This window comes from Myxocyprinus asiaticus, chromosome 39 (assembly GCF_019703515.2).
Source record: "Myxocyprinus asiaticus isolate MX2 ecotype Aquarium Trade chromosome 39, UBuf_Myxa_2, whole genome shotgun sequence".
Classification (NCBI taxonomy): domain Eukaryota; kingdom Metazoa; phylum Chordata; class Actinopteri; order Cypriniformes; family Catostomidae; genus Myxocyprinus; species Myxocyprinus asiaticus.
In genome coordinates, this window is record NC_059382.1 from 7418661 (window position 1) to 7433697 (window position 15037).

At 36.6% G+C, this 15037-nt stretch overlaps 1 protein-coding gene across 4 annotated transcripts in view; it reads right to left on the bottom strand.

Moving 5' to 3' along the window:
- LOC127429860 (uncharacterized) overlaps positions 1 to 15037 on the bottom strand; it is a 33000-nt gene extending 17963 nt beyond the window's left edge. For 3 of the 4 annotated variants that reach the window (XM_051679163.1, XM_051679165.1, XM_051679162.1), the window contains exons 1-6: positions 14859 to 15037; positions 14479 to 14539; positions 14227 to 14346; positions 6019 to 6129; positions 5832 to 5939; positions 5418 to 5567 (exon numbers count right to left, since the gene is read on the bottom strand). In XM_051679163.1, the coding sequence (XP_051535123.1) occupies positions 5418 to 5567; positions 5832 to 5939; positions 6019 to 6129; positions 14227 to 14346; positions 14479 to 14539; positions 14859 to 14876 (568 nt within the window). In that variant the 5' untranslated portion in view covers positions 14877 to 15037. The remainder of the gene's footprint in view (positions 1 to 5417; positions 5568 to 5831; positions 5940 to 6018; positions 6130 to 14226; positions 14347 to 14478; positions 14540 to 14858) is intronic. The other variant, XM_051679166.1, reaches the window with a different exon arrangement.

Consider the following 15037-nt stretch of genomic DNA (forward strand, 5'->3'; position numbering starts at 1 on the left):
CATGGACACAAAGATTACATTTATACCAACTTGTCACATGTGTTTTTTTTTTAAACTTGATATTTAAAAGATTTCTGATTCTAATCCCCTGGGAAAACATTATTTGTCAATGACCCAGCTACAATGAGTCAACAAAGTGATGATGACAGTGATTCGTGAAATACCATAATTTATGGCAAATCCTGAGTTTGTCCTGATCCACTGATCCTGATGGAATTTAAAGAAGCACAAATCTCCATTAATCTTTTGGAAACGGGGTGTTTCAACAACACAAATATTACTTTGAGCAATTTCAGGCCAATTTAAACGAAGCACACAGCAAGTCTCTTCTTGCGTGTCAACAATGGACCCAGAAGTGCCGCCACCTTGCATTTGTTTGTAAACAGTAACTTCATCTATAAAGTATGCTAAAAGCAGTATGTCAATGGAGCAGGGTGTCTATATTCTCAGTATTCATAAAACAGTTGGTGAGAAATACCTGGATAACCTACTACATCCAGTGAGATTTTTAAATGTGCATCAACTGGACCCTTTACTATTCCGTAATGGGATGGGAGATGTGGAGACGTCACATTCAAAATGCTTCTTTTAAAAAAGTGTCCGAGAATTCCAAGATGGATGGCTCTTTTCAACTGTAAGTGCTGTATACACTGTAAAGTATATCAATAAAATTGTTGCTTTTGATTAAACTGTACATGTTTAACAAAAATTAGTGTAGATTATTTTTGTGATCAACACCAGCACACCTAAAGAACGTACTTCTTTAATGATGAGAAGTACGTTCTTCATCAAAAGCAGAACAAACTCTGACAGTATATCAATTCAGTCGCAGCCAACGTACAAATCTTGTAGTTTATCAGTCAGGTTTTTAATTACTGCTCATCATAGGTTGTCACAAAGTAACTATAAGTCAATCCAATAACACAAATGTATATTTTCTCAAGCAGTGGTTTTATATTTTGGGTGTCCTACATTTTTGTGAATTCTATCTTCCAAACAAAAATTTCAATATCATTGTATTTTTGCTAAAGCTCTTGGGTTAAAAAGTGAACACAATAACTAGCCTACGTTCATGCATTCAGGTGGATTTTAACTGAAACTTTGTTCCCAGGACAAGGGTATTTTTCATAAATATCTGGTTTGTGCATGTTGTCAGTTTTAAGGGAAAACATTGTCACATGTTTTAAATGTATGCCTTTTCTTCATCAGAGTGTCTATTTGCACCCTGGTGTAAATAGCATCTGGCACACAGTGCAGCTATTTTCACCCTAATAGTCTGGTGGAACCACAGAAATATACATCAAACTAACCAACAGATGTCGCTGCAGTGGCATGGGGTGTAAAGACGGTGTGTGATTGTGTACTGTTGTCCTAGCAACTGCGGTTTGAATCCACATTTTGTCCCACTCTTTTTATCATACGATTTCCTGTTTCCACTCTTAATATTTCCTTTTAATACTACTTAAAATATCAGATAAAAATGAACATAAATGTTCGCTTGTGTTTAGACTGCATCATTGTATTACTAATACCCCACCTGTTATGTTCATGTCATTTTTGACCCATTTTAGAGCTAAAAACAGTGAAAAACTAGATTTAATCTTAAGTTTGGTCAAAATGCTTTTAGGTTATCCTCAATATTGACAAAATGAATACGTAAAAAAATTATAGTTTTTTTGTATTATATTTGTTTATATTTATGGAATGTCAAACTTTTACCAACACCTATTATGTTTGGGTCAAATCTGACCCGAGGTAAATACTGCTGGTTTTCAATGCAGCTGTGAAGCTTCTCGAGTGAAGGGTGTCACAAGATCTCGATCTCTCTCTCTCTCTCTCTCTCTCTCTCTCTCTCTCTCTCTCTCAAAGAGTTAATAAACATTATTGTTACTTTATCAAACTCATCAAAGATTTCACCTGAAAAACACATGTGAATAAAAATATAAAAGCAATCATTTTAGGTGCCCATTTTTCAAGGTCTTCTACTTCCAGAAGTACAGAAACTTTCACCGGGAGGCTGTAGACATCTAATACTTTGCATACAACAGGGTTTCAGCAAAATATTTACCATGTTGATGATGTAGAGTATTTAGAAAATCGTTTATGAAATATAATACGCACAGCTTTATAGGGTTAATATTTGCAGATATTATACAGAGACCTTCACATACTGCCAAAACTGTGTGTAGCGCGCACACGCGCACACGCACACACACACACACACAGCCAGCTGGTAGATAGCTGTGCAGTGTGTAAACCTCACTTTCCTGACCTCAAGTGGTGCACTAGCGACAGACACTAGAGACTGTAGCATTCAGCCTCCTTGTTAGCGCACCCATCTCCCACGCCGGAGATGCCGGTTCGAGTCCTGTTTGGAGTGGGGTGAGAAGGACTGGTTACAATGGTGCCATGACCTGGATGGGAGTGAGGTTTAGGGGGGTGAGTGTAATGGGAGCCAGCTGGTAGATAGCTGGGCAGTGTGTAAACCTCACTCTCCTGACCTCAAGAGGTGCACTAGTGACTGATGCTAGAGGCTGTAGCCTTTAGCCTCCTTGTTAGCGCATCCACCTCCCACGCCGGAAATGCCGGTTTGAGTCCCGTTCGGAGTGGGGCGACCAGGATCGGTTACAATGGTGGCGTGACCCAAATGGGAGTGAAGTTTAGGGGGGTGAGTGTAATGGGAGCCAGCTGGTAGATAGCTGGGCAGTGTGTAAACTTCACTCTCCTGACCTCAAGAGGTGCACTAGTGACTGATGCTAGAGGCTGTAGCCTTTAGCCTCCTTGTTAGCACACCCGCCTCCCATGCCAGAGATGCCGGTTCGAGTCCCATTTGGAGCGGGGTGACCAGGGCCGGTTACATGAACTCTCCCTGGTGTATTATGTAGATTATGCTCTAAGGTTGAGTTTTCCCCATACACAGTGGAGTAAAGCAGTACTCCCACTGCGGCACCCAGCTCTCTTTCACCAGAGGCGGTGAGCAGTAAGAAGAGGAAGAGGAGGGTAAAAAAGGCATAAGCACCTTTTGTGATGGTGGAGATGCCTTCCCCCTTCTCCACAGTTGGCATCTCTGTGTTCCTCACCCTGGTGGTCTCAGAGATTCCCACAAAAGAGGCTCCTCTGCTCCTCGCTCCATTGGTCCCTACGACAGAGACCCCTCCATTCTTAGCCTCAGTAGTCCCAGAGGTCCCAGCTTTGGTGATCCCAACTTCGGTGGTACCAGTGGTTCCTGCTTTGGTTGTCCCAAAGGTCCCAGATTTGGTGGTCCCAGATGTCCCAGCTTCAGTGGTCTGAGTGGTCCCAGCTGCCTTGACCTGGCACTCAGAGCTCCCGGATGCCTTGATCTGGCCCTCTGAGTCCCCGACCGTCTCAACCTCAACCTCAGAGTCCCCTATGCTAGTTGATCCCCTATCAGTCCCATCTGGCCTTGCTCCCCGGTCAGTTACACCCACAACTGGCTACACGCCACCAGTGTCTCCAGTGGCCTTGCTGTCACTCCAGTGGCCCCCCGGATCCACTGTGGTCACTTGTTGCCTCGCCGGAGCCCCTGTGGTCTCTAGCTCGCCTGCTGGGTCTTCCATGTCCTCCAGCTGATCCGCCCGCTCTGCCCTGGTTGCCCGTCGGCATCCCCATGTACTCCTGGTTGACTGCCAGTGCCTCCTGATCCCCCGTGGTCTCCGCTTGGGTTCCCTTTGATTGCTTCCAGTTGTGTCTCACATACTTAGTTAGTCTTTGTGTATATTGCCCTCATGTTCTCCTTGTCTTTGCTGGTTCTTGTCCATTCAAGGCTGTAGTGTTTGTATTCTGGGTTCTCTTGTTTATTGTTTCCATTGGTTCTTGTTTCTGGTGTTTGTTTTGAGTTTAAATTAAAAGCTGCAATTAGATCCTCATCTGTCTCCACATTCATTACACTGGTTAAATTTTGATTAAAATAAATAAAACACAAATATTTAAAACATGAAGGTTACATTTCTTCATTAAGTTGAAAAGTTTTTACGCATTACTTTTTGGTTGAAATTCTGAAAGTAGTCAACAGTGGGGGGAGGGGGCAAAATCATTAGTAAAGAATTATAATAAGGTACAATTGATGTTTATTAGCATCAGCCTTTTTGCAATGGTAACTGTGGTTTCTTTGACTTGGAAAAATTACATTGAAGTTTGTTCCAAATGACCGATATTTTTGAACAAATCTCTCACTTTGGAGGGCAAAGCCTTCAAAGGGATTAGGATGTAAGGATGAGCACTTTGGAATGGAACTCACCCTGCGAAACACTGAATGGAATACTACCACACTACCTTTACTATTTCTGCCATTTATAAAATACTGCAAAAATAGTAAGATTAGTATAGTATGAAAACTATATAACTCAGGATTGAGACAATGGCCTTGTGAATACTACAAAACTCATGATTTGGGGAATCAGTCAACATACACTTATGTAAATGGTTTTGCTCCAGAGCTTTTACATAAATATATTTTCACGTCAATAATTTTGTTTGCTTTAGAAAGTCTCATATCTTGGTTGCCCTTTGGTCCTTCTTGTTTTCCCTCCTTTGCCTCTACTATTAATAAAATAAAATAATAATAATAATAAAAAAAAAAAAAAAACATTTATAAAATTAAGACTAGTAATAATCTTATGACTCAAACACCAATATTTCATTCATTAAAAACATATTACAGTACATTTCTCAGCACCTTGATAATGGCAAAACTCTTCAAAGCATGCTTTCTCATTTAGTTTTTGAAAATCTGTATATACACATATGTTATTTTGTTTGCAGTTATTTTTAGTGTTTGCAAAATTACTAATAACTGATGATATGCATTCCTGGTTTTTCTGGAATGGAAAAGCTTATTGACCACAAAGAGTCACTGTGTATGTTATTGTTTGTACTGGATTTTATTTTGGAATTTGACATGTCTCTTCTGGATTTAGACCTGCTTCTTTTTTTCCTGCCCTGCCTTTTTTTTATTTTTTATTAAAGAATCAACAGAGCAGAAGTGCCACATTGTTTATTTTACTTTCATTTCATTACTTTTATGCTGCTTGATGGCATCAACAGTTAATTAATAATAATATATGTAATAATTTAACGTTAATTTGTTAAATTATTTATATAAACCTAATAGAAATTTGAAAAATGATTAATGTATTTTAGGTTTTCTTAGCAAATTGTTGAATTAATCACTCATTCAATTACTGCAAAACTGACAGTAAATAATATGAAAATAGGCCTAAATATTCCATGCCTAAAAACTGTTACTAGTGTTATTATGAATAAGCTTGTGTTTTTGTGTATTTAAAAACAAAAACAAAAAAACAAACAAATAGGTGTTATAAATATACAATACATTGTAAATATTTATATTTTCAAATATAATAAATAAAACAGAAAATATTTAATGTGTAACATACCTTGATTAATATAGCATTTATCATCAGTTTCCAAAACACAAACTTCATTGTTAGGTTTGCGTGGACAAGGGATATTAATAAAACATGGCACCATCTGCTCTGCATTATCCCCAATACAAGTGCAATTCATTTTTTGAATATCTTTTTTTCCTGTAACAAAATTATAATTAAAATATAAGAAATTAAAAATAAGAAAATCTGTAATGGGTTCACATAATATGCCATTTGAACAATATTAAATACAATTATATAAATAAATTACAATATTTCAAGTACTACATTCAATTATCAGTAATAGTAATCAGTAGGTCTTATATTAATCCTCCCTAAAGCAAGCCAGTTTATAATACTGAGTTGTTACAAATGACTAAGGAAAGGTGTGTTATGACATTTGGTATTTGCTATTACACTTACCTGTCATTTGGCATGTTGCATTGAGAAAATTTGGATCCCACTCACACGGTGTGTGACAACAAATGGGCTTTTTATCATCAGAACAAGAAACCTCATATTCACCTTGTGCTGAAAATACATATAAAATAATCAACAAGGAGGTAAAATTTTCAGTGCCCTAAATTTTTTGTACATTATGTATACATACCGTGATTTATTTCACAATGAGCCCCTGATTTGATGCTTCCATGACGTATTGTGGGGGTGTAAACATTTAGTTGGTTAACGCCTCCATTAATATTGCATGTCATGTTTTTTCCTGTAAAAAATTATACAGTTAACACTTTTTTTTTAGAGAGGGAGAAATACACATTTCCATTACATTGTATTGTTTTTGCTCTTTCACTTGATAAAAAGATACAGTGAACATATAATTTTATAGAATCTACTATTATATATTCTTATTCTACTCTTTCATACTCCTCTCTGATAGACAAACACAAATCCAGTGTGACGTTTGATCTGGGCTGAATCCTGGATAGGCCTGAATATTTTAGAGGGACAAGGGTCCAGAAAATAAATTAATTTTGACTTGGAATTTTTATGTATTTGGGTCATAAATACACAAGCTAGACAATACAAAGTATACAAACTAATTTGGCAAAATTAATATTACAGTCCTAAACAGGCACATGCACACATAGACATCAAAGGGGGCTTGAGCACCTGCCATTTTTCTTCCTCGTGAGAAATTGCCCTTTTTTCTGGGGTGCTTTTTATTTTATTTAAAATGAATGAATATACATATATTCCTGTTTGTGCACAGCTTACCTGTCAAACAAATATATTTATTGAATAAAAAAAATCAAAATATCAGGTCGGGAGATGAGACTTTGTCGAGTTCCGATGCCCTTGTCCTGCTCTTGTGATAAACCTAGTGAATACTAAAGAAGACCATGGTCTCTGTGTGAACTGATTATTTTGTAGAAATCTGTTGAGTATGAAACAATTGTGTGAGTGTGAGGGAATTAAAATAAATTGGTAAGGAAGTCAGAGTTGTGATAATATATTTAACGTTTTGTTTAAAAAAACAATTTTTTTAAATAAATAATTATGAGAAGTGCCCTTTTTTTCCACTTGAGCCCCTGCCCCCCAAAATGTCTGTGCACATCCCTGGTTCTAAATTATATAAATTTAACACACCTTGTAAAATTATTGCTGCCAGGGGTAGATCCTGGTTCAATAAATTACAAACCTTTAAAGACAGATCTACCATACGCTCAGAGGTTTCTAATCGATGGCATATATGCTTCTGCTAGAGACATCAGCCTGCGTTTATTTCAACTTCATTTCTAAAAATTTAATTTTTTAAAAGTGGAATTATTAATGAAAAAAAGACTACTAATAATCCAGAGGAAAAATCCACCAGTCAGATGAGACAGAGCCCAAAGAAGTCAGCAGCGCTTCTGGACAGTGTTGATGTAGGGCTTCTGCTTTGCATGGTAAAGCCTTAACTTGCATCTGTGGATGCAGCGGCGAGTGGTGTTGACTAGCAAAGGTTTACTAAAGTTATCCCAAGTCCATGTTCATATCATCCATTACAGATGACTGCCGATTTTTTTAAAACAGTGACGTCTGAGGGATCGGAGATCATGCGCATTCAGAAATGGTTTTTGTCTTGCCCTTCACGCACCGAGATTTGACCAGATTCCTTGAATCTTTTAACTATATTGTGCACTGTAGAGGATGAAATGCCCAAAATCCTTCTAATTTGTCTTTGGGGAACATTGTTCTCAAAGTGCTGGATTATTTGCTTAAGCATCTGTTGGCAAATTGTTGGCAAGTCTTGAATGATCCTTGCTCTTGAAGAACTAGGCTGTTTTTGGAGGCTCCCTATATACAGTGCATCTGGAAATTATTCACAGCGCTTCACTTTTTCCACATTTTGTTATGTTACAGCCTTATTCCAAAATTGATTAAATTAACTATTTTCCTAAAAATTCTACAAACAATACCCCATAATGACAATGTGAAAGAAGTTTGTTTGAAATCTTTGCAAATTTATTAAAAATAAAAAACGATAAAAAATCACATGTACATAAGTATTCACAGCCTTTGCCATGACACTCAAAATTGAGATCAGGTGCATCCTGTTTCCACTGATCATCCTTGAGATGTTTCTACAAATTGATTGGAGTCCACCTGTGGTAAATTCAGTTGATTGGACATGATTTGGAAAGGCACACACCAGTCTATATAAGGTCCCACAGTTAACAGTGCATGTCAGAGCACAAACCAAGCCATGAAGTCCAAGGAATTGTCTGTAGACCTCCGAGACAGGGTTGTATCGAGGCACAGATCTGGGGAAGGTTACAGAAAACTTTCTGCAGCATTGAAGGTCCCAATGAGCACAGTGGCCTCCATCATCCGTAAATGGAAGAAGTTTGGAACTATCAGGACTCTTCCTAGGGCTGGCTGCCCGGCCATACTGAGCGATCGGGGGGGAAGGGCCTTAGTCAAGGAGGTGACCAAGAACCCGATGGTCACTCTGACAGAGCTCCAGCATTTCTCTGTGGAGAGAGAAGAACCTTCCAGAAGAACAACCATCTCTGCAGCACTCCACCAATCAGGCCTGTATGGTAGAGTGGCCAGATGGAATCCACTCCTCAGTAAAAGGCACATGACCGCCCGCCTGGAGTTTGCCAAAAGGCACCTGAAGGACTCTCAGACCACGAGAAAAAAAGATTGAACTCTTTGGCCTGAATGGCAAGCGTCATGTCTGGAGGAAACCAGGCACCGCTCATCACCTGGCCAATATCATCCCTACAGTGAAGCATGGTGGTGGCAGCATCATGCTGTGGGGATGTTTTTCAGCGGCAGGAACTGGGAGACTAGTCAGGATTGAGGGAAAGATGAATGCAGCAATGTACAGAGACATCCTTGATGAAAACCTGCTCCAGAGCACTCTGGACCTCAGACTGGGGCGAAGGTTCATCTTCCAACAGGACAACGATCCTAAGCACACAGCCAAGATAACAAAGGACTGGCTCTGGGAGAACTCTGTGAATGTCCTTGAGTGGCCCAGCCAGAGCCCAGACTTGAACCCGATTGAACATCTCTGGAGAGATCTGAAAATGGCTGTGCACCGACGCTCCCCATCCAACCTGATGGAGCTTGAGAGTTCCTGCAAAAAAGAATGGGAGAAACTGCCCAAAAATAGGTGTGCCAAGCTTGTAGCATCATACTCAAAAAGACTTGAGGCTGTAATTGGTGCCAAAGGTGCTTCAACAAAGTATTGAGCAAAGGCTGTGAATACTTCTGTACATGTGTTTTTTTTTGTTTGTTTTTTTTTAAAATAAATTTGCAAAGATTTCAAACAAACTTCTTTCACGTTGTCATTATGGGGTATTGTTTGTAGAATTTTGAGGAAAATAATGAACTTAATCAATTTTGGAATAAGGCTGTAACATAACAAAATGTGGAAAAAGTGAAGCGCTGTGAATACTTTCCGGATGCACTGTATTATGACACAGTTGCCTCGTCTGTTTCACATCGCCTTGTTATTTCAACTCGTCAAATTGTTATTAGTCTTAAATTGCCCCTTTCTCAACTTTTTTTGGAGTGTGTTGCAATCATCTTATTTGAAATTACTGTACATTTTCAAAAAACAAAGAAATTCACAAGGTAAAACATCATATTATGTGTAGTTGTAGTGTTTTCAATATAGCAAAGCGTGAATATAATTTACAAATCACTCCTTTTTGTTTTTATTAGCATTTTGCATACTGCCCAAACTTTTTCGGAATTGGGGTTGTTCTTTATATATAATTTGTGTCTTCTGAGAATTTACAAAAAGGGCATAATTCTGTGTAAAATTGGCTAATGCTGTTGGTGATGCCTTCCTGCTATAGAAGCCTTGTTAGCATTGTAATTTTCAGATAAAGTAAATCAAATCATTGCTCCTAAAACATATCCCCTGACATGACATTTAGCCATCCACAGACATAGAGTAAGACAATTTACTTGGTCTGTTTAAAAAATCCATATTAAATAGCGGAACTCTGGTTTGAAATACGTATATACACTTTAAATATATATTTGCATTATTTTATGGCACTAATAGGCTAAGCCTGAATAAAATGGCACTTGATTAATTAATGAGGTCATATGACAACAATGCAGCATACTATTCTTTGTAACATTCATCATTACATACTGTGTATTGCTTTACATTTATAGAAATTGTAGGTAGTGGAGTATTAACTGTACTATCTATCTATCATCTGTTGGTCGGTCGGTCGGTCTGTCTGTCTGTCGGTCTGTCTCTACATTATATAGTTCTGGAAAAATTAAGAGACCACTCTAAATGTTTCTTAAATCAGAATCTCTACATGTATGGCAGCCATTCGATTCCAGAGTCTGTTGAATTCCTGCTTGAATTTTTGCACCAGGAGTGGCATAAAAATCACCCAACAGCAATGTGAAAGACTGGTGGAAAGTATGCAAATACGCATGAAAGCTGTGATTGAAAATCAGGGTTATTCCACCAAATATTGATTTCTGAACTCTTCATAAGTTAAAACATTATTATTGTGTTGTTTAAAAATTAATATGAACTTGCTTTCTTTGCATTATTTGAGGTCTGAAAACACAGCATCTTTGTAATTTTGACCAGTTGTCATATTCTGCAAATAAATGCTCTAAATGACAATATTTTTATTTGGAATTTGGGAGAAATGTTGTCAGTAGTTTATAGAATAAAACAAAAATGTTAATTTTACTCAAACACATACCTATAAATAGCAAATCCAGAGAAACTGAACATGTGGTGTGATTTTTAAATTTTTTCCAGAGCTGTATCTCTCTCTCTCTCTCTCTCTCTCTCTCTCTGTGTGTGTGTGTGTGTGTGCGCCTCCAGCAGGAGCGTTTTTGCATCACATGCCTTCACATCTCTTTAGACCTATTATGCCAAGATGAAAAAAACAAAACAAAAACAAAAAAACACTATCATGGCCATGTAATTCTAATGAGCAACCCCATTACCTGTGTAGTTTTGGCTATAAAAGAAGAATGTACTGTTGAGGTTGGGCTTATCTTCTGTGTGAGCCAACAACTTCAAGGCCATCCATGTCTCAAGATAATAAAATACAGACCAAAGGAAATAATGCTCTGGCTCCAAAAGAAGACTACACTGACATGAGGGTGCTCTCTAATTGTGATCCTTGTAATAAACCTTATCAACATGTTACGTATGTAGATGTAGATTGTTGTGTTTGATTCTCTTTCACTCTTTCTCTCTCTAGGTGCCTGTGTGATGGATTCTTCCTTCAATTCAGCATCAATTTAAGTCCCCAGTACAAAATGTTATATTGATATTGTTTCATTTCACCAAATTACAATTTTAATAGGCTTGGTAAAAAGAATAAAGACTATTAATATTGTTAAACACTACTGTTGGCCTAAAAGTCAAATTATTAATCTTTGAAATAATTGTAATTTGTTGCACTAATGTCATTTCCTCACGTCCCTAGAGCTACACGTCAAACAAAAATGAGTGCTAAACCATCAGAATACTAAATTTTGTTCCATCCAAGTTAGTATGACATTCTCTTACTAACAAGTATTAATTTGCGGTAACTGTCATTTTAACACTGATAGTAGAGTTTTTTGTGTGTCCCTTGATTTATTGTCGACTCTGTTATGCCATGATACTATGACCTTTAATTGAAGATCTATTGTTATAATGACATCACACACACTGGACGTGGACATCAGCCAGGCAGCAAAATTATTTTGAGTTACTTTAAGTGCATAACTCTTTTGTTTTATGGATGTTTCCCTTTATTTTGTGGTGTTAATCATATGTGGTCAAGCAAAACATGTCCACCCTATAATGGGAAGCTACAGGGAAAATGCATGTAATTTTAACATTTCAACATATTTATGTTAACAGAAAAAAGCATCAATATAAGTTTACAACTGTTTCCAAGATATCATTCACAGACCATGTAATGGCTAATTTATCCATTAAATGTCCACCCCGTCATTTTCCACCCTGACCCTGCCCATTTACCCGGATGGAAATCTGAATTTTCAAAGTGATTTAGCTTGACTGGTATGACTTATAAAATCTTTAACATGTCCCTTTAATAATGAAACATAAAGAAACTTTAGTATGTTAAATTTTTCAAAAGTTTCAAAGCCAAAATTTTACTTAATTGTAGGAATGACCCGTCTAAGAAAATAATCTTTAAAACGCAAAGTAGAGCGTTATTCCCTCAACTAGAACATGGTAAGACCTGTGACTTGTGGCTTCTATTGTGCTTTTAGGCTTTGGCAAGGACAGTGTCATATATTTTTAATGCAAATGTAAGAGGTAATAATTTACAATACATTTAAGATTTTCTAAATATTTTCTTTGTCTTTAATTCTGAATGTTGTACAGCATCTCCTAAGTGTCTTCTTTTAAAAGAGACAATTTTATTTTGAGTATGTCCTTGTCAGGTGTGCTCAAAAAATTAGCCACCAGTTAGAGTAGTTCACCTGAAAATGGAAAATGTACTTTTACTCACTCATTTACTCACCCTTATGTTTTTCAAAACCCACATGCTGTTTTTTTATTTTTTTTCTTGGAGTGTAAAAATAGATATTTTAAGCTGCTCTATTCCATAGAATAACAGTTTATAATGAGCAGGAGCTGTCGAGTTTCAAAAAGGACAAACACTATAAAGCACTATTAAAGGTTCAGTATAAAGACAACATAACAGTAGTCCATATGACTTGTGCATTATATTCCAAGCTTCCTGGGGACATACAACAGCTTTGTGTTGTATGGACTACTTTTATGGTAATTTTTTTCTTTTTGGACTTTGACAGCAGTGGTCAATTTGAACTGTTTTTATATGGAAAAGAGCAGCATTAGGATTATTGAAGAAAATATTGTGATTGTGATTCTACTCGGAAAAAAAACACAATGAGGGACATCTTGAGGGTAGCAAATAATTTAGTGTATTTTTATTTTTTTATTTTTAGCCAGCTGACACAGTCATACCATTTTACAGATACATCAGTGATGAAAAGAAATTAAAATTATTAGTCTTTTCATTGAAACTGCAAAAAAACAAAACAAAAAAAAAACAAAAAAACACTGAAACTGGCCAATGCAAGCACAGTGTTTGTCTTGCAATGTGTGCACTAAAAAAAACATGTATCTTTTAAAACCAAAAATTATCCAATTTCGGGCCTTTATCGCATATAAATCCTTTAATCAGAAAATTATTGCATTCCGCGCCTTTACTATATTAAAGGACCAAAGAGGACCATTATATTTGTGACCTCAACACCCGCGACCCCCCACCCATGGTTACGGCCTTGATGACAATTCATTAATGTTATTTGAAAACCGTCGTGTTCTGTGTTAATCTCCTTAACGAAAGTAATGACGAAATGTTTAGGGGTATTTTTATTTTTTGACTATAACGAAGACGAAAAAAAAAAAAGATTTTGGATTTGGATCTTTAGGCTAAATTATATTCATTTAAATGTAGGCTGGGCTACTCTTTACGAAAATGTGAGAAAAAATAACAGGCTATTGAAAAACATAAACAGTGCACTAACGACGTTTTCAAAAAGAATAATCAAGAAATAATTTATAAAAATTGCCCAGGCATAGTGTTGGGAATTTCCCCGCTTGAGTTGCATGAATTGAGCTGATCCGATCACCTGTCTAAAACACGGAAAATTAATAACAGTCCGTATAACGATTAAAAACACCGTAACTTCTAAAAAGATAATAGGCTACTAATACTAGTAATCCTACTTTATCCTCTTTATAGGCTATGCTTTTATCTCAGAAGCACAGGTTTTCATATGTTAGGCCTATATAATTTATGATCAATAAATCGAAATCTGTTCGTATAAATGTTTCAATAAATGTTTATAAATTTTGTGAAATGTAACCTATAAATAATTGGTTAAAGTTTGTGACACGTTGTTCTAGCGGGTTTTATAGCGTTATATGGTATAGCGCAAGTTTGAATTGGAGAATTAGTGCGTTATATTTATAATACTAATTCACTTTTTATTTACTTTTACACAAATCACGACTACAACGTCTGATTATGACTTTATAAACGCTTATTCTTCTCACATTTATTTTGACCCAGCTAATTCAGTCGGTTGTAAAGAGTACATGTGAAATCTACTGTCAGTGACAATGACCCAGTTTCTAACCCAACAGAGTTCGTGTTGAAAGCGACCCAACACTGGTCTGTGAAAATAACCCAACAAAATGACCGTACTCGACAGACTCAACCCAACATTGTGGGTTAAACAATAACCCAAAATTTTAGTGTGCTATCAAAAATTAAAAAAAAAAAAAAAAAAAATACAAATAAAAATAAGTAAAATAACTTACCAGAAACCCGACAACTTAAATAGCTGAATGTTTCATTGGTTCCTGGCTCCCAATTACATCTTGCTTGACAGCAGTATGGCCGATTGTTAAACACACAGTCAATGCTGTAAATCAGCAAATCTGAGATTTTTGAGGGGCAAAACATATGTACAACAACAAAAAGAAAAAAGAAAGAAGACTCGGATCAAACATTGTGCGAAAAACTTTAAGAGATTCCCTTACCAAAATATTAACAAACGTTACATTTCTTACCAGGATTAACAGCATGCATCGATAATGTGAATGCTACAATGGTGAAATATGCGCTTAATCTCTGTGGATATAAAAGACAACTATTAACTAGCATCACAATGCAAAAAAATAGTGCCATAATCAAAGTCGTTCCACATCGAAAACAGCCTACCGGAGGCTAATGAATTAAGATAGTACAGCATCAACATACTTTATCCCTAAATTACGTTTAACCCACGGTCTCACTTGGATTACATGACGAGTCGTTGCATTTAAACAATAAATAAAAGCAAAAACAGTCTTAATTTACTGCTGCTTATCATATAATCAAGACACCTGTCTGCTTAGACTCCTTCTAAAAGTTGGAAAAGAAATGCCCGAGCGATTCATTTTGGACTTACACTAAGATTAAACTCCATGTCTGAAGAGTTAAAAATCCACCAGGAAGAAGGTCGACGTGAGATGTAAAGATGGTAAATTGGTGATGATTTAAAAAAAAAAAAAAACAAGAACAAATATGTTATAGCTCAAAAGAGAACGCTTCAAAATCTTAATGTTTGATCGACGATCAAGGAGAGGT